Source organism: Sapajus apella, unplaced genomic scaffold, assembly GCF_009761245.1.
Source record: "Sapajus apella isolate SASKATOON/1434 unplaced genomic scaffold, GSC_monkey_1.0 scaffold106, whole genome shotgun sequence".
Taxonomy (NCBI): Eukaryota; Metazoa; Chordata; class Mammalia; order Primates; family Cebidae; genus Sapajus; species Sapajus apella.
Window position 1 is genome coordinate 1285298 of NW_022437046.1, and position 26492 is coordinate 1311789.

Consider the following 26492-nt stretch of genomic DNA (forward strand, 5'->3'; position numbering starts at 1 on the left):
CTAAGGCAGCCCCTCCATAGTGGGAACAGCTGTGTTAGGGGGCTCTTCCCTGAAGCTGCTGCCCAATAAGCCTAGCTACTCTGGCTTTGCCATGGACTAAATCTCACTCCCTCTCACTCACAGCTGTTCCTGTGCTCCTCCTCTTCTGGCCAGATGCCCCTATTACCATCAGCTTTTTCTCATGGCACAGTTCCTCTTGCCACCCTTCTGCCCTTCTCTGCACAGATTCTAAGAGGTCAGTGTCTACTTTGAATATGGTGTCTGTAGTTGCCCTCCATGCTCCAGAAGGGTCTGACCAGCACAGGGGATTGCAACTGCCATTTGTTCACTCTGGACATTAGCCCTGTAATAATGTGGCCAATATCAAGCCACCTCCCTTGGGCAGCCAAATTTTGTTAAGGGTCCCTCAGTAAGCCTAACACCTCCATCAGCACTGGCACAAATGGGCCTGTTCTCTTGCTTCAATGGCCAGACCAGTGCCTGCTGTATGTTACACAAGCTCAAAAACTACAGGTACTCTTGGTCAAGTCCAGGGCTGGTCTCTCAGGGGACAGCAACTGAGCTAGAAAAGGGAGCTGATGATGAGAGTGCAGTCCCTAAAGTTACGTGCAACAGTGCTGAGGGATTTCCTTAAGGCTCTTGGGGAAGTTGACCCGATCTCCTGACCTGCTCCTAGGAGAGAAAAATCTGAAAAAAAGGAGAGAAGCATTTGCCTTCTGAAATTTAGTAGTTCTTTCTGGTCACAAGGGCCCCTGGGGATGGGTTGTGAAAAGCTAGTCACCCTTCCTAATTCCTTCCCTTCTCTGGAAGAAATTACAGCAAGACAGTTACTAAAAATACCAGGGAGGCAAAATCTATACGGTTCGTGTTGATTACCAAATATTTCCAGTTCTCCCATTCTAGGCACATGGTAGGATTACTTTTCTTGGCTCCCTTATGATTGATTTGAAACATGGGATTCATTCTGGCTAATGAATAGTGAGTGGAAGGAAGGGCTCTTCCTTCTAGGCTGAGCATTTAACTGTAGATGTAAGACCCTTCAGAGCATCCTTTTCCCTCTGGCAAGCAACCAGCAACATTCCCGTGGGTGGCTGCTCTGCCTGCTGGGATCCCTAAGTGCCTAGAATGAACAAGGCCTGCCCCTCATCTCTAACCACAAGGAACATGCAACATAAGGCAAAAAGAAATCTTGTTTTGTTTTAAACCACTGAAATTTGGGGTTGTTACAATAGCAGCATCTAGCTTATACTGACTGATCCACAGACAATCATTTATTGCCTAGAACCTTAGAAGACATTTAGTACAATGTTTTCACATCTCAGAAGACTGAGCTTTAATGAGGGGAGGTGCTAGCCCAAGGTCACATGGGCAGTGAGTGGCTAAGCTAAGATTAGAACCCACATCTCTTCAGTCGCAGTCCAGTGAGCTAAGTGCTCAGACTCAAGACAGAGAATATTTGCCACTAGGTGGGACTTGCCACACTGAATCATCTCAAGGTACTTCAGCCACTTTGTGGATAAGAGACTCCATGATGCTGGAAAGGGCATAAGAGCGAAAGTAAAAAACCAGGTCTTCCAGTCCCTGTCCTGCCACTGAACCTACCATATGACCTTGTAGTAAAGCCTATTATGTTCAGTTTTGATGCTAACTCACTCTGGGACCAAAGGCAAGCCACATCACAGCCCTGGGTTCGTTTCTCCAGGAGTAAAACAAGTCAGTTGATTTAGGTTTCCGAGATTGAAACTTGTGCCAACAGCAGAGTCCCCTCAGAGGCTGCCCCAGGAGGGAAGGGCAGGCCATGTGGGCAGTGCTCTAGTCCATCTTTCTCCTTCAACTCGAACAACTCAATTTTCCTCTGATTTATTGGTTTGTGCTTTTGTAAGATTTCCCATCACTGGACTTGATTTTAAGGTCCCTGCCAGCTCTGAGATTTGTGATTCTAGTTCTTGGATTCTGTCCAGTAGTTCCTGAGTTACAGCTCTGTGGCTGGGAGAGGTGGAAGACTTAGCCCTGTTCTCAGGGAGTTCAAAAGTTTGGTTGAGAAGACAGAATTAGAATGGAGGATTTTTGGGCTCAGATTCTATTTTGGCTCAGATTCTATACCAGGCTCTCTGGAGTGTGTGTGGAGGGGAAAGGTGAAGGAATAGTTCTAGAAAGAGTGATGATGGGAAAAGATTGTTTGATGAGGCTGTAGAACATGAGGCCTAGGAAAAATGACTAAAATCTTTACGTGGGCTAAAGATTTTGTCTGGCTAGTGCCCCCTCCTCTGAAAAGGACCCATTACTTCATAAACCACATTTAAAGGTAATGCTCAGAAGCCAGAAGTGGCCAAGGCCGCTCCTTGGTCATGACAGGGGCAGCTTCCTATTCTTGATGAGACTGTGGGCTGGATTTGTATTTAAACAGATAATAATTACCTAAGGAGAAGTGGCCTTTGGTGTAAATCCTGACATAATTGAATGAGTGAAAGATTAAATGATGCATGGAGTGTCCACAGGCCTCTTCCCTTCCCTGAGACTTACCTTGGCTTCAGAAGTCCTCAGAAGTTTCATCACTTCCCCTTCTCGGGCATAATCCAAGGGTGTGTGTCCCATTTCATTCCTCTGCAGGGGGTTGGCTCCTGGCAAGAGAAGAAGGATAAATGGTCAGAGGCTCTATGAGCGATCAGTGGGACCTCAGCCTTCCCTTGGAGGTGGCTTGGGGCTCTGATTTCTATGTTGGGAATGTCCCTGGACAGTCACAAATGGTGGGAAAAACATGGTACTGGGGCTCCTACATGTGCATGCACACATGTTCAATAACATATTACACACACATGGATGTGTTACACATATACAAATACACACTGCTGAATGTGCTAACAAAATATGCCAAATACACAGGTTAATATACCCAGCACAACTACATATAAACACACAATTTCATACATGCATTCATCAAAATGTCCACATTTTCCAAAGTATCGGCATACAGATAACATTCATTCATGAAGCTATATAAAGGGCTCCTTTCTAAGGCAGAGAATATCTCAAATAACAATTAAATGGTTCCCCTTCTTTCTGTTTTCTGCTCCTCTCCTTTTATGCTCTCTTACCTCTGGGCATTTCCTGTCTGTCTGAGTCAGCTGAGTCCCCTGGAAGGACGGGGCACCATTAGCAACCTGGCTATGCCACTCTAGCTGTCAGTGAGTAAGTGAGTGAGTGTGTGTGTGTGTGTGTGTGTGTGTGTGTGTTGGGGGGGACATTTCTTCCAATCATTAATTCCTGTGACTTAAGGACAAAGACTGAGTATGACAAGAAGAAGGGGTTAGCTTGGGGCCATGTATCTACCTTCTCTCTAAGTAATGACAGCTGATAAGCCTGTATAAACTGTCTACTTTATGCCAGCCTTGCCAGTTACGGAGGAAAGGTCATTCTGACTCTCTGTGCTATCACAGCCTTCCCAAAGCCCAGGTTTAAGCACCTCACTCTCTTCTTCAAAAACCATCCATTCCATTCAATTAGGCAGACCCTGAATGAATGGGGCCTGAGGACACAAACGCATCACATCTGGCCCTGCCCTAAAGGTACTCCTCTCAAGTCAGGAAGACAGAAACATAATTAGAAAACTGCGTTGTACACGGCAGATGCTCAATAAATGTGTGTTACACGGAACATTAAGGTAATAATTTTCTAGTACTTCTTTAGCTTCTTTCTCACTCAGGAAGTGTTGTCTGAAGTAAAGAAGGTTAAGACTCAGACCCTGCCACAGGATACAATGGACTGGCTGGGGATCCAATTAGCACAGGGCATGGCTCAGGTGGGTGTCCAACCACTGCTGATGGACAGTGAAAACCAGTGTTTCTCAATCCAGTATGTGAAAACATTTATATCATCATACAGAAGTATTCCTATTGCAAGTCTCTACTTAAAAAGAAATGATCCTAGCTACTTGGGAGGCTGAGGCATAATTGCCTGATCCCAGGAGGCGGAGGTTGTAGCGAGCAGAGATCGTACCACTGCACTCCAGCCTGGGCAACAGACAGACCTTGTCTAATAAACAAACAAACAAACGAAGTATACAATTCAGACCAGACATGGTGGCTCAAGCCTGTAATCCCAGCATTTTGGGAGGCCAAGGTGGGCGGATCACATAGGTCAAGAGATGGAGACCATCCCGGCCAACACAAACCCCACCTCTACTAAAAATACAAAAATTAGCTGGGTGTGGTGGTGCGTGTCTCTAGTGCCAGCTACTTGGGAGGCAGAGGCAGGAGAATCACTTGAATCCAGGAGGTGGAGGTTGCAGTGAGCTGAGATCATGCCACTTCACTCCAGCCTGGCAACAGAGCGAGACTCCATCTCAAAAAAAAAAAAAAAAAAAAAAAGTATACAATTCAGTGGTTTAAAATATAACATTCCTGAACACTTTTACCCCCCTCCAAAAGAAATCTCCTACCCATTATCAGACACTCCCCGTACCCCCAGCCCCAGCAACCATCAGTTTACTTTCTGTCTATGGATTTGCCTATTCTGGATATTTCATATGAATAAAGTCGTATAATACGAGGCCTTTTATATCTGACTTCTTCAAGCTTACCAGAATGTTTTCAAGGTTCATCCAACATGGCTGAATAATACTCCATTCTGTGGATATACTACATTTTATTTATCTGTCTATCAGGTGATGATGGACATTTAAGCTATTTCCTCTTTTTGGCTATTATATAAACAGTGCAATGAACATACACATACAAGTCTTTGTGTAGACATGTTTTCATGTCTCCTGGGCAGATCATTGGAGTCACAATGTAATAACAGTAATACTGGTATTTATTGAGCACTTACTTTGTGCCAGGCACTGTGCTTGGTACTTTCCATACATTTTATCATTTAATCCTCACAACTACCCTGAGGAATAGGAATTAAAATCCCCAAGCTATAGGTTCAGAAAAGTAAAATAACTAGCCTGAGGTCACTAAGCTAGCTTTACTTGCTTGAACTATGAGTGAAAACAACCCCCAGGTTTTCCTAACTCCAATTCTCTACTCTCACAAGGGTGGCACAATATACCCCCACTGAAAAAGTCTTCAGTTGGCCTTTGCTTTCAGGACAAAGTGCAACCTCCCTAGGAAGGAGTCTGTCTGTGGTCGTCCTAACTACTGGGCAAGTCCTCAGAAGCTCAGTCGGAGCCTCATCCTTTCTTTCAATTCTGCTGGCACTTACTGGGCACTGTGTATCTGCAAGCCTCTGTGTGCAGGATGATGGGGGATTGGCAGAGCCAATGAATAGTTTCCTTCTTTATATTCCTTGACTGTTCTGTAGCAACTGATACCTTGGCCACTCTCTCCTTTGAGTTCTATAAAACCACTTTTCAGGTTTTCTTCCCATCCTTGTAACCATTTATTTTCTCTTTTGCAGATGCCTCTTCCTGTCTTTAAGATTATTAGGTGCTACCTAGAGTTTGAGTCCACCTCTCCAGGAGCTCACGGGGACAAGAGATTACAGGCTGAGCGTCATCAGTGTGCTGAAGGAGGGACAGGCAGCACTGGGAGGCTCAGGAAAGAACAAAGTGCTCAGAGACTTGTTCGACTGGCCCAGTCTTCCTGGTCCAGCCCCACTGAGCTGCTTTCTCTGGCGCAAGGGCTGAGGGGCCAGTGGCAGAGGGGATCCTCCCCTTCCCCCAGAGCTAAACCAGTGGAGGCAGAAAGGGAGATGCAATGAAGCAGTGGAAAGGTCTCTCCTTTCTTAGCCTCAAGGGGAGCTCTGTCACTAGATATGAGCTGCAGTAGAAGGGAGGATTAGGGAGAAACCTCTGGAAGGGGAAGAAGGGCAAAGAGAAGAGCAGAAAAATGGATAGAAAGAAAGAAATGGGAGAGAGAAGAGGAGGGGGAAGAGGAGCAAAGGTGATAGAGAAAGACAGTAGAAGAACGTACGGAAAGTGAGATTAGCCTCTTCAAACAAGTGCTGTCAGTGATCTACATTTGCTTACAGAATGAAAAATGTGTGCCATAAACATTGGCCACTGAGTAATTTCTAGTAGGAGTCATGTCACTTCTCATAAAGGATGGGATAGGGACAGGTAGGACATCTCTGCATCTAGGCCAGCCAGCACAGGGGCTCCTTTTAAAGCAGTACTAGGCCTGTCTCCAGCCCAGGGGGCTCTCAGGTCAGGCTCCACCTGACCACTCATGGGGAAGGCTCCCTAAGGTCCTGGAGCCTCAGGGCAGCACATCTGCCCCCACTTCAAGAAGGCTGAGGTGGGGGTACCATGGATAGTGTCCACCTAATATTAGTACCCCAGCCCTGCACCCTCGCTCTGACTTGACTAATTGCTGTAATAATTGATAGAACCTGACTTCTACTATTGATCGATTTCACCTCCACGACCAACGGCCACAAACCATTACACTCCAATAAATAACCACGTTGGGCCTCGCCCGCCTGCCCTCTCCAGGGGCATCAGGATGGCCTGTGCCCTGGCCTGACCTCCCCTTGCCTCCCACCCAGGGCCCCTTCGGGCCAAGCAGCTGGTCTAGAGGGCTAGGCCTCTGGGAGCAAGTGAAAGGGCTGGATGGAGGTGGGGAGCGCTAATCGCAGGCCATCCGTCACCTCCCACTGGCTGTCTGGGGCTGGGGCAAACACCTGGAGCACCCCAGGCAGTGTGATGCAGGACCCCTCCCCTCCTTTCCCTCTCCAGATTAGTGTGTCCCAGCTTATAATATTTGATAAATAGCAGACTGGCTTCCTGGCAGCACTGCTGCGGCTGTGCCTGCCCGCTACAGCTGTGGAAGGTCACTCATTGGGGAAATATGTTTCTGTCAGTGGTATTGAAAAAAGTTTAGTGGAGTGACAGGCCTCAATTTTTCAAATTTTATTAACTCCATCCTCTTAACCATTTGTCTTGAATTCCTTCAGATTCTGGGGGATCTGTCAATAGGGTCTGGGCCAGGAGAGTAGCATGGGGGGTGGGTGGTCGTGGGGCTGATTCTGGTTGGTGCCACTGTGGCTGGTTTGGACCTCATCACCCAGGGCAAGGTAAAGCAGTAGCAGTGGTGTTGGTGGGAGTGAAGGCCTGGCTCACTGGTGCTGAGGGAGCCCACTTCTCTTCTCTGGTTCAGCACCTGCCTTTGATTTGACACAATTATTGACTCTCCAAGTGGAAAAATGGTGAGTTCTTCTAATTTCCTAAGAAGATACTCCCTTCTATTACATCTCAAACAGGTGGTCACTCAGGCTTCTCTGAATGTCCCCAGTACCCAGCCCCAAGCTCGTGGCTCTGCCAGGGGTGTCCCCCATTTAACTGAGGGCAGATTTTTTTGTATGAGCCCCAGATTTGCTCCCCACTTCTATCTTGGTTCTGAAAACACCTATTTATCTTTTAAGACTAAGTCCAGACTTCTCCTCCAGGAAGCCTTCCTTGTTTCCCTTCCACCCCAGGTTGAGTACCATCCTTTCTGCTCCCATAGGTCCTACTGCTTCCAGCTTACTGCATTGGTCATCCTGCATTAAAGTCTGTCTCATCTAAGACTGAGAGTTCTTAGAAGTCAGACACTATGTTTGATATACTGCTATATATGCTTGCACGGGATGGGAGCTCAATAATATTTGCCAGATGACTGAACTGTATTCTTTTTCGGTGCTGTCTTCTGAGGCCTTACAGAACTTGGCTGTTCTTTCTGCCCCAGGAGAACCTTTCTGATAGCAAGTGCATAACCATGTACCTTTTTCCTGTAGACTAAAGTCCCCAGTATCTTTGCTGGTCCCAGAAACCTCTCTGCCTGGGTGGCAGAAGCTGTTAGGTCAGGCCCGGGTACCCTCTATTCTCTGTAGGTGGGAAGTGGGGAGGAAGTGGTTGGAGAGAGAGACCCACCTGCCTTCCCTAGGGAGAATGCTGAAATTGGGGTGGAGGTGGGATTCAGATCGCTGCTGGTGGGAAAAGCTCATAAGCTGAGGGGGTGGGAGGAGGCTTGTCACTCCCTCCTTCCTTGACACTACTCTGTTCTGGTCCTTGCCTTCCTCAAATAAGATCATGTGTATAAGAGGGCTTAACAACAACAACAGTTAATGTCCCATACAAGTGTGTCAGTCTATTATTATTAACATTGACACTCATGCCCCTCCCCAGCCCCGGTTCTGTCAGCACACTGCCCTTCTAGTCATACGATTCCACCACACTGCAGTTCCCATGACCCATCCCTTCCCTCTGAAAGAGCACTGGGCTGGGACGCCAGTGAGAGGCTGCCTTTCCTGGCTGTGTGATCCAGGGCACTTGCTTTACTTCTCTGGTGGTAATGGTTGCTGCCCTACCTACCTCTAAGGGCTTTGTGAGGACTAATTAGATTAACAAGTTCAAAAATGATTGGAAAGAAAGACTACAGGTGCACAATGTTCTTTGTAATAACTTTTACATTCACCCTTGCTTTTCTTTTTTTTACTCTTGCTTTTCTATTTACTGCTAGTGGCTTTCCACCTTCACCCTGATTGTCACTATTGTAGCAGTCTGCTGACTATCTCGAATTAGAAGTTTTTGCTGAAACTTCTAATTATGGGAAATCCTTCCCATAATCAGAGATATGTCAGTGTGGACGGATCTGTTCTTTTTGGTTGCAAGCTCCTCATCAAGGAAACATTCAGACACAGAGAGAGTGAGAGGATGACCACATATGAGAAGTGGTGGTAGAAGAAGTTAAGTCAGGCCTGGTCCATGCTCAGCTCTACTCTGTCACCACCTGTGGCCTCTCTGATTATCCAGGTCCTACCCATTCTTCAAGGCTCAGTTCTCTCCTCCTCCAGTGATCAGTGCTCTCCCTTCTGGGCTCCTAGTGTCCTCCCTACTCACTCCTTTTCCTGGCCCTCAGCCTCAGGATCCTTGCCTGCCACTTTCATATCTTGGTTTAGTCTTCATATCCAGTATGTACAGGACTGCTTAGGTCAGAGCCACTTCTCCTCTACTTTCCATACCATTGAGTCCTATTCAACATACGTATGTACGCAGACACGCACACCTGCAGATAAGCCTCCTCTGTAATGAAAAATACTTACTGGGCACTTGTTATGTGCCATATCCTGTGCTGACAACGTCCATGGATTTAACAACTTGGTGAAGACAGCAGGAGAGGTATTATTTTTTCTAGTTTACAGATAAGTTAGCTGAGTCTAGCAGAAGAGCAACGGGAAAGTTTACAGGCTTACTTGTTGGGTATAATGCCTTTATACACAGTGTCTGAACTGTTCATCAAACAAAAATTCTGAGAAAGTAGAGGCTTGAGGAACTGAAATAATTTGCCCATGATCATACAGCAGATAAATAGTAAAGCTGGGATTTAACATGGGGATTATACTATTTTTCTTTTGTACATGTTTGATATTTTATATAATTAAAAAGTATTTTTTTAGGAAAGGAAGCCAGGTCTGGTTTTCCACCACAAAGTGCTACCTTCCAAAGGCCTGATTATTCAAAAAGAGAGAAAAATAATCTTTTTTCCTCCCTTCCTGTATGCTCAGATGCTCCACAGCCAAGATTGAGGAGTCTCTAGCAGTAGGTTTGGGATAGACTGCTTTGTAGAAATGGGAAAAAATGCCAGGTTTAGTGGTTCACACCTTTAATCCCAGCACTTTGGGAGGCTGAGGTGGGCGGATCACAAGGTCAGGAGTTCGAGACCAGCCTGACCAACATGGTGAAACCCCATCTCTACTAAAATTAGTCAAGCGTGGTGGTGTGTGCCTATAACCCCAGCTACTCAGGAGCCTGAGGGAGGAGAATCACTTGAACCCTGGGGGCGGAGGTTGCTCTAAGCTGAGATTGCGCCACTGCACTCGAGCCTGGGCAACAGAAGAAACTCCATCTCATAAAAAAAAAAAAAAAAAGAACAAAATGACGCTCCCTTTCCTCCTCCCTTTCTGGGGGCCCGGGGAATGGTAACACACATTAACTGACCTCCTAGAAGGCCATCCACAAGTCCCAACTCCCCAGGGGACATGCTCTGATGTGACCCCTTGCCTTCAGGGAGGCAGATTTCTAAAGTTTAGGAAACAGAGACAGTTTTAATGGAATGGATCCAGACATTCCTCATTCCACTGTATGAAATCAGACTTGTTCTGGCCCTTGGGCAGAACTCAGACTAGTGAAAGATAGACAGGGATAGGAATAATGTCAATATAGTACGGTAAATGTCAGGGGAATAAGGAGATGAGGATGATGATTCTTCCCCCTCCCCCTGGTACAAGGGAGCTAGGCATTGGGTAGCTGAGGAGATGGGAAAGCACAGCAACAGCTGAAGAAGAGCAGAAGATAGTGCACTGAGCACTAAAGAAAAAAGGATGGGAGAAGTGGAGAGGCCTGAGGGAAGGAAATTAGAGCTCAAGGTCACAGAGACTATAAGTAGGAGAGTGGGAGCTAAAACCCACGCCCACTAGTCCAGGGCTCTTTCCACCCACACTGTCCCAGCCTCTGTCCACCCCGTGGCTTTATTTCCTCAGCACTGAGTGGAAGGGTTGGCCTACACTGGGCTACCACTGTTCTCTTCTGTGGTGCCAAACTCATCTTTGCCCACCACTTAGACTTCATGTCCTGCAAGTCTCAGGTTCATTTTCTCTGCCCTGAAGCTTTTCCAGACCACTCGAGCCTACAGATCACTTCTTCCTTTCAACCACTACAGTGGTTACCTGATCACAGACTTTCACACATATGTCTTGTCTCCACAATCAGATGTGTTACTAAGAATGCTTTGTGAACGGCTAGAAAAGGAATGGTGTTGATCGCTAGGCATCAGGATGGGTGCACAGAAGCCAAGTCATGCCAGACTTACCTCTCCTTTCTCTATCATATCAGGATGACCTGTTTTCTCAAGCAGGTACAATTAGGGCAAATGTGGACTTCATGAGACACCTGATGGGATGCCTCAGGATAATCCTGTGGTCACCATGGAGAAATGTGGGCTGGATGCCAGTACCACATGGAATGTTAGTAAATGACTGATAGACTAAAGAGACCCAAGGGGGTGGGTCACTGATGGATCAGAGGTCTGGAAGGAGTTTCCAGTGGCAGCAAACACTTGGTCCATTTAGCATGTTTATCTCTGACATGGATATCACAGGGACATCTTCCTCATCAAACCTGTAGCTGTAATTAAGGTGGGAAGGGTACCAAATACACCTGATGGAAGACTGACATTAAGAGCTAATGCAAATGTGATGAAAGTTAGTGGAAATACACAGGAAGTCACAGGTTTAGGAAAAGAAACAAAGTGGGGATTGTTCTGGGAAATGTGATTGAGACAGGAAAGGGTTTAGAGGCCATGTGAGAAAAATGGCTTAAGGAAGTAGTGGGTTTAGGCTGGAAAAAAAGAGCTCAGGAGAACATGCATTTGAAGGGCCATCATGTAAAACTGGGATTAGATTAATTCTACATTAATCCAAGGGTAATATTAAAACCCTTAGAAGCAGATTTTGGCTAAATTTCTAACTATCAGAATATCTAAAAACAGAATATGAGCAGCCTCAAGAACAACTGAGTTCTCCAGCACTAAAAGTGTTCACTCATTTAATGGACAACCACTTAGGGGGTTTGCTACTTATATATGGGTTTACAGATATTTTTTCAAGACTAATTGTTAACTTGCACTTATCCATTCATTCAAAGACACTTTTTGAGTCTTCTGTGTGTTTGGCACCATGGTAGGTGCTAGGGATACAAAAGTGAGTAAGAAGATACAGTTCTTGCTTTTAAGGCACTTCTGATCCAGCTGAGGGGAGATGGACAAGTTTATTTCAATAGGATCTTGTGCTATGATTACAGGCCTCAGCACAGGGAAGGCTGGCTTTAGTTTAGATTAAGTCAGAGCTCCTATGGAAATTTAAAAATGCATTTGGTTACTAAAGGCCATGTAACAGTTTAATCAAGGCCAAATCACTTGCTTAAGCTAACTACTGGCTGTGAGAATATAAGTGTACAGTGAAACAGAATTTGTGGACTTTTGTGCATGACATTTTGCTCTTATACCTTGAGTTTTGGTCTTTGGCTGGGACTTGTTTATGTACCTACAGATTGTCTTACAAGTGGCTGTGGTGTCAGGGTGAAATGATTTAGCCAGCAGGGCTACCCAAGTCTCCATTTCTTACCCACCCTATGGGGACTGCTTCAACAGAGACATAAACATGCTCCTGCCGTTACCTTATTGCACTCGTCACATGGGGAGGCTAGAAGGCTTGATTCAGGGATATGATTGGATTTTAAATCCCAGTCTCACAGGATTTTAATTACTGGTCTGGGGCAGCTGAGATAGGCGCTGGCTGCCTTTGGATGGAGGAGGTCGATACGCCAGTCCACAACATATTGAGCCACAATGCCTGCAGACTCTATTGCTCTATTTAATCATCTTTTGCAAAATTTACAGTGGAACAGGAAGGATCAATACGGAATTTATCACATTCTCTTGTAAATATGAGCCAGGAAAGAGTTCCAGGCAGTTTGTTACTGAATGGGAGGGAACATGTCTGTGTGCAGCTGGGCATTAGGAGATGAGACAAAATCCATACTTCTTGGCATAAGCTGCAGACATTCAGCCAGTCCCTCTTATGCCTGCAGGCAAGTTCAATGGGAAGAACACTGATTCATTCATTCAGCCAACCAACCAACCAACCAACCAACCAACCAACCAATATTTTAGAGCATCTATTTTATGCTAGAACCTACAGAGGACAGGGTAGGCCCTATAGAGCTCTGGGGACATACACTGGAATTCTGCCTAATTATAGCTATAATAACATAATGGCTCTGGCACTTAGTGGTAAACCTTGGTTAAGTTACTGAACTGCTTGGTTCCCTTGTTTATGCATATGGAAAATGTAGATAATAAGAGTCCCTAACTTGCAGAGTTATTTTAAGTATTAAAAGAGATAAAAGCCTTAGTCCAGAACTTTTACCAAAAAAATGATAACTATTGTTATTTTTCCTTCAATTACTATTACCAGCCATTCCTTCCTACAGTGGATGGGGTGTTGAACAGGGAGCTGGCTACCCTACCTCCTTAGTAGACAGAAGGGAGACTGGATGGCCTTCCCAGGTTAGAGACCTGGTCAGGGCCACCAGCAGTAGAATCAGAGGAGGAGGAGGAAGAGGGTGTGTAAGGAGGAGATACATGTTAAGCTCTGTTTTTTGAAGCTTTGATTGCAATCTTTAAAACAATAAAATGGTCTCCTAAAATTGCTGTGGGGGAACAGAGAATGGAGTGAGAAGTGATTCACTTTATGTGGGCAAACCATGTAAAGTTACACACTAAAGATATAAATCAGCTGGATCTTAAAGGCTAAGTAGGAGTTTGACAGGTAGAGAAGTAGGGAAAGGACATTCCAGGCAGAGAAAAGTGAACAAGGACAGGTTTGGAGGCAGGAAAAGCTATGCTAGGGAGTGAACAGTTCAGTGGGCCACAGGCAGAGACAGTTCCTGTCTTCCAGGCCTACTTGGCTGCAGGCATCCTCCTGGTAGGCCCACAGGGTGATCACAATCCTGAAGCAAACCATCATCCTCATCCTCTCTTGGAAACTGGTGGCAGAAGATTCATGGTGGACTTCAGAGTGACTGCATGCTAGGCTAAACATATGGGCTTAATTTATAGGCAGTGGGAACTGACGAAGGTTTTAAAGCAGGAAAATGACATGGTTTTGTGAGATGGAGGCTAGCTGGAAGGGGATCCTAGGGGTAGGAGGACCAGCAAGGCTGTTATAATAGTCCAGGTGAGAGTGATAAATTAATTAGAGAAGTGAGGGATTAGAGAAGAGAATGGGCTTGAGATGAAATTCTAAGCAAGACAGGGCTTGGTGGAAAGTGGGGGAGAAGTCATCAGACATAATGCTTTCTAGCTTGAGGGACCAGTAGATCGTCAAATAGAACATTAAATAGAACATGGAAGAAAGTGTGAGGAGGGATGGGTTTGGATGCATTGAGGATGAGATGTCTATGGAATATTAAACATCAACAAAGCTATGAAGACATGAAAATGCCTGGTTTGCTCTAAGGAAAATATGCAGATCAGTGTGGTTAGAAAGAGGTGGTACAAAAACCATAGAAATGAATATTCAAACATACTTCACACACAGAGTTAGGCAAGGAAAACGGCAAAAGCAAAATCTCCTGCCAAGGATTTCTGGTCAATGCAAACCTAACACAGAGGTTTTCTAGATGCTGGATAATGCTCTGAACAGCATGTCACACAGGCATAGGAAGTGAGGATCCTTACCTTGTTTTCATTTTGGGACTTGTCCAAAATGAAAATGAGGTAAGGATCCAAAATGAAAATGTTCACGACTTTCCTGGAAGTCGTGGGCTTTCGAGGAGCCAGCTCTACTTCCCCTTATCCCCACGTTCCAGCACAGACTCTCCTTAGAGGTGGCAGCAGGTTCTATGGCCAGAGAACCGCTAGGAGCAACTGCCAGTGGGGAGGGAAAGGCTCTCGATAAAGCAGAGTTCAAAGTGCATTATCAGAGCCTGAGTCCTTGGCTTCTGCAATCTTCCCTCCTGCGAATGACAGCTGAGACCAAGGCATTTGAGCGTGGGGTCTGGGCTGAATTTAGTGGTCATAATTATACTGCTGACGTCTGGGGCACAGCCACAGTCTCCGCAGAAGGCAGCAGCTTTTGTTCATGCACTAAAAACACATCATCTTCAAACATGCTAATCGTATGTCTGCTTCCATCTAACAACATTGAAAGGAGGCTGAGGAAAGGGCACACAATGCCCACACATCTGGCTAATTCAGTTATGAGGCCAATCAATCTTGATGGGTTGTCTGTGAAACCCCAACTACCCCAAAGGACTGAACTGACCAGATGTTTAAGCTTCTGTTGACCAAACCTAGCCGAATGTGCAGAGCAGAGAAGAGGGGTTGTCAAGAGATGACTTTTGCTTCCACTTATACATCTATTCCCAAAGCTAAGTAAAGCCTTCTGCTTGCATGAGAAGTATCAGCACATAAAAGTGGTTGTTGAGCCAGGCTCACTAGAATGAGGTACACTCAAATATATAGACTTTCACTCTGAACTTAAAGGAAGATAGAAAGCCTTATTTATATTTGTCTTTGTGAACACTCACAGCAATAGAAACCAGTGAAATATTTTTTGCTAACAGTACTTCCCTGTATGGAGAGAATCAGAAATGTGTGTGTGTTTGGGGTGTGGTAGTATCTTTAACTATAATATCAAATGTTATAGGCTATGGTTCTGGGAACAGGAAATGTTTTATCTGCTGATATCTGCTTTCAATCCCCCATTCAAGACCAAAGTAATTACTCATCTTCCTCATAAAACATTTGCTTTTTTAAAAAAATCAGAAGCTTCTGCCAACAGGGACTTTTCCAGTTTATGCACCTTCTTTTATGCCCAACCGCAATCACCAGGCAACTATTACCAAAAATAAAAGTGGAAAGGTGGTGGGAGATTAGGAGCAAGGAGAGAGGACAGGGTAGGCCACAAACACCAGGAAGACCATTTTGACCCAGAGCTCCTTGCTGTTGCTAGTGATTCCATTTTTCTCAAGAGTGCTTTTCCCTCATTCATTCTGAGGACTTCACTAAGTTTGTCCCAGAGTTGAGGATGCATGACAAAACAGATGAATGGTCTTGGGTAAAAGAAACCTCCGATTTATTAGAAAGTCGTGAGAGAGAAGCAAAGATTAAAAATAAGGTCTTTATTGTGATACTCTGTGCCTAGAACAGTACTTGGCACTCAGTAGGAGTTTAATAAATGCCTGCTGACTGATTAATTATGGCCCTGTTATGATACAGCTGGGCTATAATTCTTCCATTTCTGTTTGTCAGGAAAGGCCTCCTATGGTCATGAGCAATACTGCTGGACAAAACCACTGCCCACAGATCAGGGGAGTCTTCCTTCAGCTTGAATGAGTGGATGAAGTTGTGCTGGGAGGTAGGGCTATGAATGTCATTACCATATCCAGCAACCTCTTCTTCCTCTTCTCCAAGGATGCAGTAATCAATACTACTGAACAATCTTGCCTCCTTTCAATTCTTTTCTACCTTAAAAAAATTTTTTTTTTGAGGCAGGGTCTTACTCTGTCACCCAGGCTGGAGTGTAGTGGCACAATCTCGGTATACTGCAAATTCCGCCTCCCAGACTCAAACAATCCTCCCCCCTCAGTCTCCTGAGCGGCTGGGAGTACAGGCACATCACCGCACCCAGCTAATTTTTGTATGTTTTTGTAGGGACAGGGTTTTGCCATGTTGTCCAGGCTGGTCTCAAACTCCAAAGCTCAAGCCATCCATCCACCTCAGCCTCCCAAAGTACTTGGATTACAGGGATAAGAGCCACCATGCCTGGCCTTCTTTTCTACTTGATTTTCATGATATACAATATCCATCACTTTATCTCCTTTGCAGTTCATTCTTCGTTTCCAAGTTATTGAGTGTCACCCAAGCCTGAGTCCTCTACGCTTATTCCTTTCTCTCTATGCATTCTCCTTTAAAAAGCAGCTCTGATTTGTATAGTTTAAACTACCCCAGTGGTTCTCATTCCTGGCTATATATTAGAATCACATGGGAAGTGTTAAAACCACATCAACCCAAAGTAGGAGAAAATATTTTCATATATATCACAGATAAAGGGCTAATATTCTTAATATAAACAGAAATTTGTAAAATCAAGAGAAAAACAAGACCAAAAGTCCTACAGAGAAGTAGACAAAAGACACAAATAGTTCACAAAAGGAGATATAAAATGACTGTCAAACATATGAAATGATGCTCAAGTTCACTTATAATAAGAGACTCAAACTAAAATTACACTGAGATACTATTTCTCACCTTCAGACTGGCAAAAATCCAAAAGCTTGACAATATACTCTGCTGGAGAGGCTATGAGGAAACAGGCCCTGTCGTAGAACAGGCTACGAGAAAACGATGCTAATGGAAGTGCAACATGGTAGAACTCATATGGAAGAGAAGCTTGGCAATAGCTAACCAAATGACATATGCAAATATCCTCTGACCCAGCAATATCATTTCTAAGACTTTACTGTAAAGACATACCTCCAACAAGACCAAAATATACATGCATGAGGTTATTCATTGCAGCATTATTTGTAACTGCAAAATATTGGAAACCTCAAGGTCCATGAATAGAATACATGGAATATACATACATACAATGAAGAAGTATGGAGCTATTAAAATGAGGAATATCTCTATGAATTTACACGAAGCAATTTTCAAGAAATATTGTTATATAAGAAAAGCAAACTGCAAAGAGACATATACAGTATGCTACCTTTTGTGTAGGTAGAAAAATGAAATAACGGAACATACAAATATTTGCTTATACAAAGAAACACAGGGAGGATAAAAGTGAAAACAACAAAGCTAATTATTTGCAAGGGGCCAGGACTCACTGAGAGGGACAGAAGAAGGCTGAAAGGGATACAGGAGGAAGGTTTTACTTCTCTGAGTGTATCTTTTGGTACTTTTGACTTTTAGAAACAAGATAGTGCTCTACATATTCAAACAATAAAATAAAATCAACCAGGATAGGTAGGGGAGAAAAACCCTAAAACTGAAAGCAAATTGAAAAATTAACCCAACTGTATTTCAAATGAATGGCATAAACACACTGAAGTGGGTAAAAAGAACCCCAGTAACTTAGGAACACAGTATTTGACTACATACTCTCAGCCTTGGATGGACTAGGGGTGAAAACTGCAAACAAATCCTGACCTGAACTTTTAAGGAGGTTTGTTTTCTACAGTGGTATCAGTGAAGCAGTTCTGAAGCTTTTTTAGATGTACTATAGGATTGAGCAAATGAGTCAATAAATACAAGTATCAACACTATTTGCCGTTAGCATTGTCACTAAGGAAGAAGGATATACAAATATGAAATGTGTGAAGACAAGAAAGAACCCTATCAGGATTAACTGGAATGTGGTGGGGATAGGGCGGGTGGGTTTGGTGTTCTCAGGATTTCTAACCTATGTATGTGCATAAGAATAGCTTGTGTTTACAGTCCCAGCTACACGGAAGGCTGAGGTGAGAGGATCACTTGAGGCCAGGAGTTTGAGAGCAGCCTGGCCAACATAGTTAGATGCTGTTTCTTAAACAAAACCAAAAATCATTCTTGGTGCATTATGTTATAAAGGAAAAAAGTAAAGAATATAGAATATCTCTGTGCATACGTATATACATGTATGTGTATATTTTAATGGATATGTATATACATGTGTATATATCTAAATGGTTCGTGGCTCTGTCGACAGGTGCAATGAGCACACTTGGTACTTAGATTTTACTCTCTAGTATAATTATCAACAAAAAAAATCCAAGGGCTCCTCAAGAAATGGCTGATTTCAGGGCAGCAGCAAGGTGAATACAAGATGAGCCTGAAGCATTGCTTTATGTAGAAAAATAAGAAAATGCTATGTATTGAAAAAAAAGATGCAGGTATGCCACACTGGCTAAATATGAGGCAATAGTAGCCCCAACATAACTAAGCATACACTAAATTTTAGAATATCAAAACGGTAAGTACCCGTGAACACATTTTGACAATATTAGAAAATGGAGGACAAGGGTTTCTAGCTTAGTGTAGATTGCTAAGTGCTAACTGGTCAATATGGAGTACATGCTGGAGTTAGAAAACATGGAAAATACCCATTTTGCAAGCATCATATAAAGATTGGTTCAGACAAGAACCAGCGATGGGTGCTGATTCTAGGGAAAATTTTTTAAAAAACTCAGCTGGGCCGCCGAGCATAGTTGCTCACGTCTGTAATTCCAGCATTTTGGGAGGCTGAGGTGGACGGATCACCTGTGGTCGGGAGTTTAAGACCAGCCTGACTAACATGGAGAAACCCCGTCTTTACTAAAAATACAAAATTAGCTGGGCGTGGTGGCCGATGCCTGTAATCCCAGCTACTCTGGAGGCTGAGGCAGGAGAATCATTTGAACCTGAGAGATGGAGATTGCAGTGAGCTGTGATCACACCATTGCACTCCAGCCTAGGTAACAGGAGTGAAACTTTGTCTCAAAAAAGAAAAACAAAAAAAACCTCAGCTGGGCAAGGTGGCTCAATGCCTATAACCCCAGCTACTTGGAGCCTGAGGTGGGAGGATAAAGTGTGCTATAATTGTGCCACTGCACCAGCCTGGGTGACAAAATAAGACCCTATCTCAAAAACCAAAAGCTCTCTCTTCACAGAGTGCTAATTAATGCCAAGGGAAAAAAAGAGTAATACAGTGGAGAACTGGACAATTGTTTGATTGGAGATGAGGTGAGAGTAAGACTTTTCTCTGAAAATTCTTGTGAATTTTGTACTATGTACAAGCATTAACTATTCAAAAATAGGACTAAAAATAAAGAATTTGAGTGTAATACATAAAATAACCCTCCCCCACCCCCCCACCCAAGATGTCCATGTTCTAACCCTGGAACCTGTGAATATGTTCGGGGAATATGAAGGTTGCATATAGAATTAAAGTTGCTAATTAGATGACTTTGTGATGGGGAGATTACTCTGGACTATCTGAGTGGGCCCAGTATAATCACAAAGGTTTCTGGAAGTAAAAGAGGAAGGCAGAAGAGCCAGTGTGAGTGTGAGGAAATGTGAGAAAGACTTGCCCGGTCACTGCTGGCTTTGAGGATGGATGGCAACTACACGGAGACCTAGAATGCGGGCAGCCTCTAGCAGCTGGGAAAGACAGGAAAACAGACTCTATCTTAGAGTCTCCAGAAAGGAAGACTGCTCTCCCAACGCCATCTTCAGTCCAGTGTGACCCATTTCAGACTTCTCTCCAGAATGACAAGATAAATTTGTGTTGTTTTAAGCCACTAAATTTGTGATAACTTGTTACTGCTGCAATAGAGGTGATGCATAAGAAGAGTCACATGATTGCCTCTGAAGCGGACCAGGGATGTGAAAGGGAGACTTCCTTTTCACTACATGTCTTCTGGTATTACTCCAAATTTTGATCTTGTGTGATTTTTTTTTTTTTTTTTTTGAGATGGAGTTTCACTGTTGTTACCCAGGCTAGAGTGCAATGGTGCGATCTCGGCTCACTGCAACCTCCGCCTCCTGGGTTCAAGCAATTCTCCTGCCTCAGCCACCCGAGTAGTTGGGACTACAGGTGTGCGCCACCATGCCCAGCTAATTTTTGTATTTTTAGTAGAGATGGGGTTTCAGCATGTTGACCAGGATGGTCTCGATCTCTTGACCTTGTGACCCACCTGCCTGGGCCTCCCAAAGTGCTGAGATTATAGGCGTGAGCCACCGCGCCCAGCATCTTGTGTGATTTTTAAAGTAAAAACCACAATGGTCACTAAACAAACACACAAACAATAGACAATCACTTCAGGAGCTCTCTACGGACTATAAAATTAAGTACAAATCCTCTGTCTCTTCCCCAAGACTCTCCGCACCTGTCTCCCTACCCCATAATACAACAGGTGGCCAGTCTCCTCCAGGTCTCTAAGTAACACACAGGGCTCATTTCTGTTGCTGCCTCACCTGAAAAGCTTCCTTCCTTCTCTCTCCTTGTTTGAATTTTATGTGTCCTTCTGGGTCTGGCTGTGGTCCCAGCTCCTCCATTATGCCTTCTATAATGCCACACTGGTTTCTTCCCCCTCATTCCCCATGATGGCTGTTAATTCTGGCCCTTGCTTATGTTTAATTGAAAGTCCTGTTATCTACCATCCTGCACTGTTCTCAGTGTGCTTTGCATATGGGCATTATCACCAAACTATCACTCTACAGGGTGCAGTCTAAAGGAAGGGCCTGTATAGTTTTCTCTCTTATTTCCTGGCATGCCTAGTACCCATTAATTCAACAAATGTTTGCTAGGCACCTATCATGTGCTAAGGACAGTGCAAGGTGCTGGGAACACAGTACTTCAGATCTAGATCCTACCTTTTGTGAACTCACTGTTAAGTGAAGGAGAGATATATTAATCAAATAACTATAGAACTACATGTTATAGTAAGAGTGATAAATCATACAGGATGCTTTAAGAACATATATCAGAGGAACCTAGAATACGGATGGCGGTGCTTAGTTGTAAGAAAATACTTAATAGTTGCTGAAGAAATACAAATACTTAGACAATCAGATCAGTGCACAAGTATTCAGAATCACAAAATATTAAAGTGAAAGGGGGGCTGATATTGTAGTCCAATTATATTGCTTTACAGATGAGGAAACTGAGGCTCAGTGTGGGGGACGCACTTGGTCGAGGTCCTACAGCAAGGCAGAGTTAGTGCCAGAACCACGTGCCAGCACCTTGATCCCTAGGTAGCACTTTACTACACAGGCTTCTATTACTTCAAAGGGGCTCCCTGAAGGATTTCTCAAGTGGCAAGCTCCTTTCTTCCGCTACACTTTAAAAGACTGATTTCTAAAATGCAGCTCAGGAAGGAGTCTGTGGTTCAAACCTACAGAGAACATCCCTCCTGTGTTCCTCCTTGGATGCTGCCAGGCTTCTGTATTGAGGAAGATAGCACATAAATGCTAGAAGCAAACTCCTTTTGGGAAGGGGAACTTCGTTCTGGTCATCCCCAGTTTCAGGTGGAATGGGGCTTTTGCTGCTGTTTTGCAGGCCCTGACCTTCAGACTGACATTCTCCTTTCTTAAAGCTGCCGTGTGAACTTTTGTCTGTGCATTCTGCCCAACAGTACGTGTGCTGGAGGGGGCATGAGTGGGCTGGCAAAGGGCAGCTGGAAAATCTGATTCTGACTCAGTGCTGTTTCCAGGCTCAGTGCAGGTGGAGGAGAGTGTAGGACACAGAACAGACCTGGCCCAGCCGATACTGACCTCTCCCTCACCCAAGGGAGTCTTGGCCTCCAGCTGCCACTATTGGCGGTGATGAGGTCATGCCGGATACCAGCCAGGCTCATCTGAGGACTGTTTGGAGCCGATTAAAGCCTTGATGAAATGCGGGGGCCTGGGTGGCAACTGGCTCTGGAGAGAATGGGCTCTGGTGACCAGGCTCTCATTTCCAGCTCAACTATGCAGTGGCTCCTCTATGTCCACAGGAGCCAGGATACAGAAGTACTTCTCCCTGCCTTGAGCAAGGACAGTTCCTCATTCTATACTGGGTAGGGGGCTGAGGATAGGACTCAGGTCACTGAGGGCTTCTTTTAGGCCTGGTCTACCACATGGGCTGCAAATAACAATACCACAGAATTCCTCCACTCCCCAAAATGCCCCAGGCTAGACTACTGGATCCCTTTGGATGACTAAATGGCCATCCCTCTCCACAGGATTTTCTCAAGCTAAATGACAGGCTAACATCCACATTTTGAGTCTCAATGTCAATGCCATATGCTCAGGGAAGTCTTCCTCTATTCCCCTTTAGACTAGATTAGGTCCCATTATGCTCTTGTAGTGCCCTCTATTCTTCCATAATAATACTTTTATTATTAACTAACAATTTAATAACTAGCTGGTAATTTTGTAATCATTTGCCTAATATCTATATTCTATCAGACTTTAAGCTTTACAAGGATATAATAAATATTTGTTAAAATAATAACATGAAATCAATTAAAAGGAAGGGAAGAGAGATGTTTACAGATGTTTTTAATAACATTATTTTAAAAACTGTTGTACTGGCTCACGCCTGTAATCCTAGCACTTTGGGAGGCCGAGGCGGGTGAATCACAAGGTCAAGAGATTAAGACCATCCTGGCCAACATGGTGAAACCCTGTCTCTACTAAAAATACAAAAATTAGCTGGGCGTGGTGGCACGCGCCTGTGGTCCCAGCTACTTGGCAGGCTGAGGTGGAAGAATCGCTTGAACCCAGGAGGCAGAGGTTGCAGTGAGCCGAGATTGCACCACTGCACTCCAGCCTGGCGACAGCGAAAGACTCCGTCTCAAAAACAAAACAAAACAAAAAAACTGCTGTACACAACAGAGGGGCTCATCTTCTCCACTTTAGCTGTGGGGTTGATCAGGTCCTCCTGGCTTTCCAGCGTGCTTTCAGGCAGGCAGTCAGCCATCCAAGACAAGATTTTCTGGTTTTGAGAGGCATGGAGGATTTTTTTCTTCTTTTCTTTTTTAATAGCTTTACTGAGATGTAATTTACATACCATAAAGTTCACCCATTTAAAGTATACAATTTAGAGGAGGTTTCTCATATACTTATAGAGTTGTACAACCATCACCATAATTTAATTTTAGAATATTTTCATAATCTCCAAAAGAAACCTTGTACCCATTAGAATCTCTCCCCATCCCTCCCCCGGATAACTGCTAACATGGAGGACTTTTAAAATTTGAGTCCAAACAAGAAGAAGAAAGCTTTAGTATTCAAACACTTGACACAATTTCTTCATTTTATAGAGGAAAACAGTGATGTTAGAGAAGGGCCATGATCTACAGGGGTGAGATGTGGCAGAACTGAGGTGGATCAGTCTCTGATGTCTACAGCATAATGGCAGTGCTCTGACCTCTCTGCCACGCAGTGTGACTATATGTGTCCCAGAATGTCTATACCTCTGGACTTTAAGCTAGTTGAGGGCAGAAGCTGTATTTTGCTCATTTGTCTCCCCTTTCTGCCTGGGAGTACTAGCAGAGCAGTCACGTTTTAAGTGTGGTCTGTGTACTGGTGCCAGATGGTGAACTTTGCTACCAGTTTTTGATGGGATAAGTACAAACAATAAGTGTCTGGAAACTTTTATAGCAACTAGTCAGAGTAACTTTATGTCTGTTAGGAATTGATGGCAAATTTGGGGCTATATTTTGTATGCCTTTAAAAATATACTTTTTCTTTTTTTTTTTTGAATCTAAGTTTCGCTCTTGTCACCCAGGCCAGAGGGCAATGGCACGATCTCAGCTCACTGCGACCTCCACTTCTCGGATTCAAGTGATTGTCCTGTCTCAGCCTCCCAAGTAGCATCTGCCACCACACCCGGCTAATTTTTTGTATTTTTAGTAGAGATGGAGTTTCACTATGTTGGCCAGGCTGGTCTTGAACTCCTGGCCTCAGGTGATCTACCTGCCTCAGCCTCCCACAGTGCTGAAATTACAGGCATGAGCCACTGTGCTCAGCCTTCCCCCATTTTTTAAAAACCTGTTTCAAGTACAACATATAAAAAAAGCACAATACGTACATAAGGATACAACTCAATTTTCACAAAATGAACACATCCACATAAGCAGCATCTACATAAAGAAATAACATGACAGCATCCCAAAGGTCCCCTCATGGCCTCTCTCAGTTACTACCCACCCTCTCGAGGTTAAGTACTACCCTGACTTCTTAGGCCATTGATTAGTTTTCTCTATTCTGGACTTTGAATGCAGGCATACTGTAAGTACTCTTCTATGTTTGGCTTGTGACCTGATGTGAGGTTTGTGTTGTAGTACAGAGCAAGAGTTCACTCAATCCCATTGTATATTATTCTACCGTGTGACCACCCACAATTTATTCATCCATTCAGCTACTGATAAACATTTTAGAAATGCCTAAACCATCCTTCACATTAAACATAAAGCCTGTTCTAGTCCTCCTCTGAATCTTAATGATTTCCCTTTGGAGGATAAGTCCAGTCTCCTCAGCATAGCTTACATTAGTGACCTTGAAGATCAGCTCTTGCTTTCCATTCTTGCCCTCTGATACCCTCCAGCTCTTCTGAACTATCTGCAATATTCTGAGTAAAGTATGCTGCTTCATACTCCATGCCTTTGAACATGCTGCGCCCTCTGCCTTCTTACCTCATCCACCTGGTACATTTGCATTCATCCTTGAAGACTTGGTGTGAACCCCATCTCCTATATCATGCTTGCTCTGCCCTCTTCAAGATTTAGAAGGTCTTTTCTTTGTGATCTCACAGCACCTTCTATAGATCTCCATTAACACAGCAGATAGCAGTTCTTGGTTAAAATGTCTGGTTTCCTCACTGAACTGTGAGTTACTTAAGGGCAAAACTCATGTCTGGATCATCTTTATTTACCTGGTGCCTAGGGCATGGCTTGTGGCAGCAGAGATGCTCAGTAAGTGTTTGGTAAGAGAAGGAATGCTGGAGCTGGAAGGGGTCCTTGGTATCTTAACTTCTCTGTTTTACTGAGGAGGAGAAAGGATATGCCTAAAGGTGAAAGGATTTGTTGGTGGCAGAGCTGAAACATCTGATCCTTCACCCAGTGCTCATTCCCCCTCTCTGTACTGCTGGCGAGAATCAGAGGGTGAAGCTTAAACACAGGACAGACAGCCTAAGGCAAAGCTGATTCCCTGCACATCTGGCAGTGCCGCCAGATGGACAGACAGTGAAGTGGAACAAGAAGCAGAACGCTAAGTCTTGGGTCCTAACAACAAGTTAAGAGGCTGTTAAAGGGGATGGCAGCACTGGAAAGGATCTTTGCCTCAGACAGGGATGGTGGGGAATTTAAGGACTCATTTGATGATGGCTGGTTAACACTGGTAACTGAGCGCAGACTTGGAGACAGGGGCAAGGAGGATTCACTAAAGTAGGTGGGAAGGAGGCCGCGGGAGGACCCGGGGAAAGTGTTAGGTTTCATTAAAGCCCAAGTGTTTCTGAAGTGACGACCACCAGTGACTGAAAAGGAAGTGGCATTGTGACTATAAGGAGAAGGAAGATAGCTAGGCGGAGGTGGCTCATATGTGAAGCTCTAAAAAGTCAGACACATTAGGAAATTAAGAGTTGGGGGAGGGCATCAGCAAAGAGTAGACCAAAAAGTAAAGACACCACATCTCCCGAAAGAAAACCTCCAGTGGTTTTGGAGATTTATCAGTGCATCTGATCCAAAACATACTAAACCATGTGCAGGGCACTGTAGCAAATGAGATGGAGACAAAAAAAGACACAGGCCTGGCCTTCATCTACCTTGGTCTAGTAAGTGAGACCCAAATCCAGAGAACAGGGAAGACTTCAGACGAAAGGTGGCATGAGGCTGGGGACTGATTGTAAAAAGAACTCCACCAGCAGGAGAAACAGTCTGAAAGGGAAAAGAGAGGCCAAACAAACAGCGAGAGTAAAGGCACCAATGTGGGAACACAGTGTAGCTGGAGTATTAGGGCTCCAGTGGGGGGAAAAGGTAGGTGAGTGTCAGACTAGAGCAACTCTAAAACCAGTTAAAAACATTAGTATGGTTAGGATTTTTTTTAAACAAGTGAGCACTGAGTGTTTCTGAAGTTAATAATAACAGATACTATATATAAAGTACCTACTCTGAAGAAGTACACTATGTCCTAATCCTTACAAATCCTTCGGAGGTAGGTGGCACCACCCCCATTTCCAGATGAGGAAAAAGAACTTCAGAACAGTCAGTAATTTGCCCTGAATCGCAGAGCTATTAAATGGCAGGGCTGGTACTCAGATCCTGACTTTAGTATTCATGCTCTTCCCTTGCAACCGCTCTTAGCTGGGGCTTCTTCTTGGAAGCACATATGAAAACATATTTGACTAGTGATTTTCTCAATGCTTCCAAAGGGGTGTGTGTGTATGTATATATGTACACACACACACACACACACACACACACACACACACACACACACACA

The 26492-nt window shown here is 44.3% G+C and overlaps 1 protein-coding gene across 2 annotated transcripts in view; it reads right to left on the bottom strand.

Moving 5' to 3' along the window:
* CLPB (caseinolytic mitochondrial matrix peptidase chaperone subunit B) overlaps positions 1-26492 on the bottom strand; it is a 147376-nt gene that overhangs the window by 38615 nt on the left and 82269 nt on the right. For both annotated transcript variants that reach the window (XM_032258983.1, XM_032258984.1), the window contains one exon: positions 2524-2621. In XM_032258983.1, coding sequence (XP_032114874.1) covers positions 2524-2621 — 98 coding nt within the window. The remainder of the gene's footprint in view (positions 1-2523; positions 2622-26492) is intronic.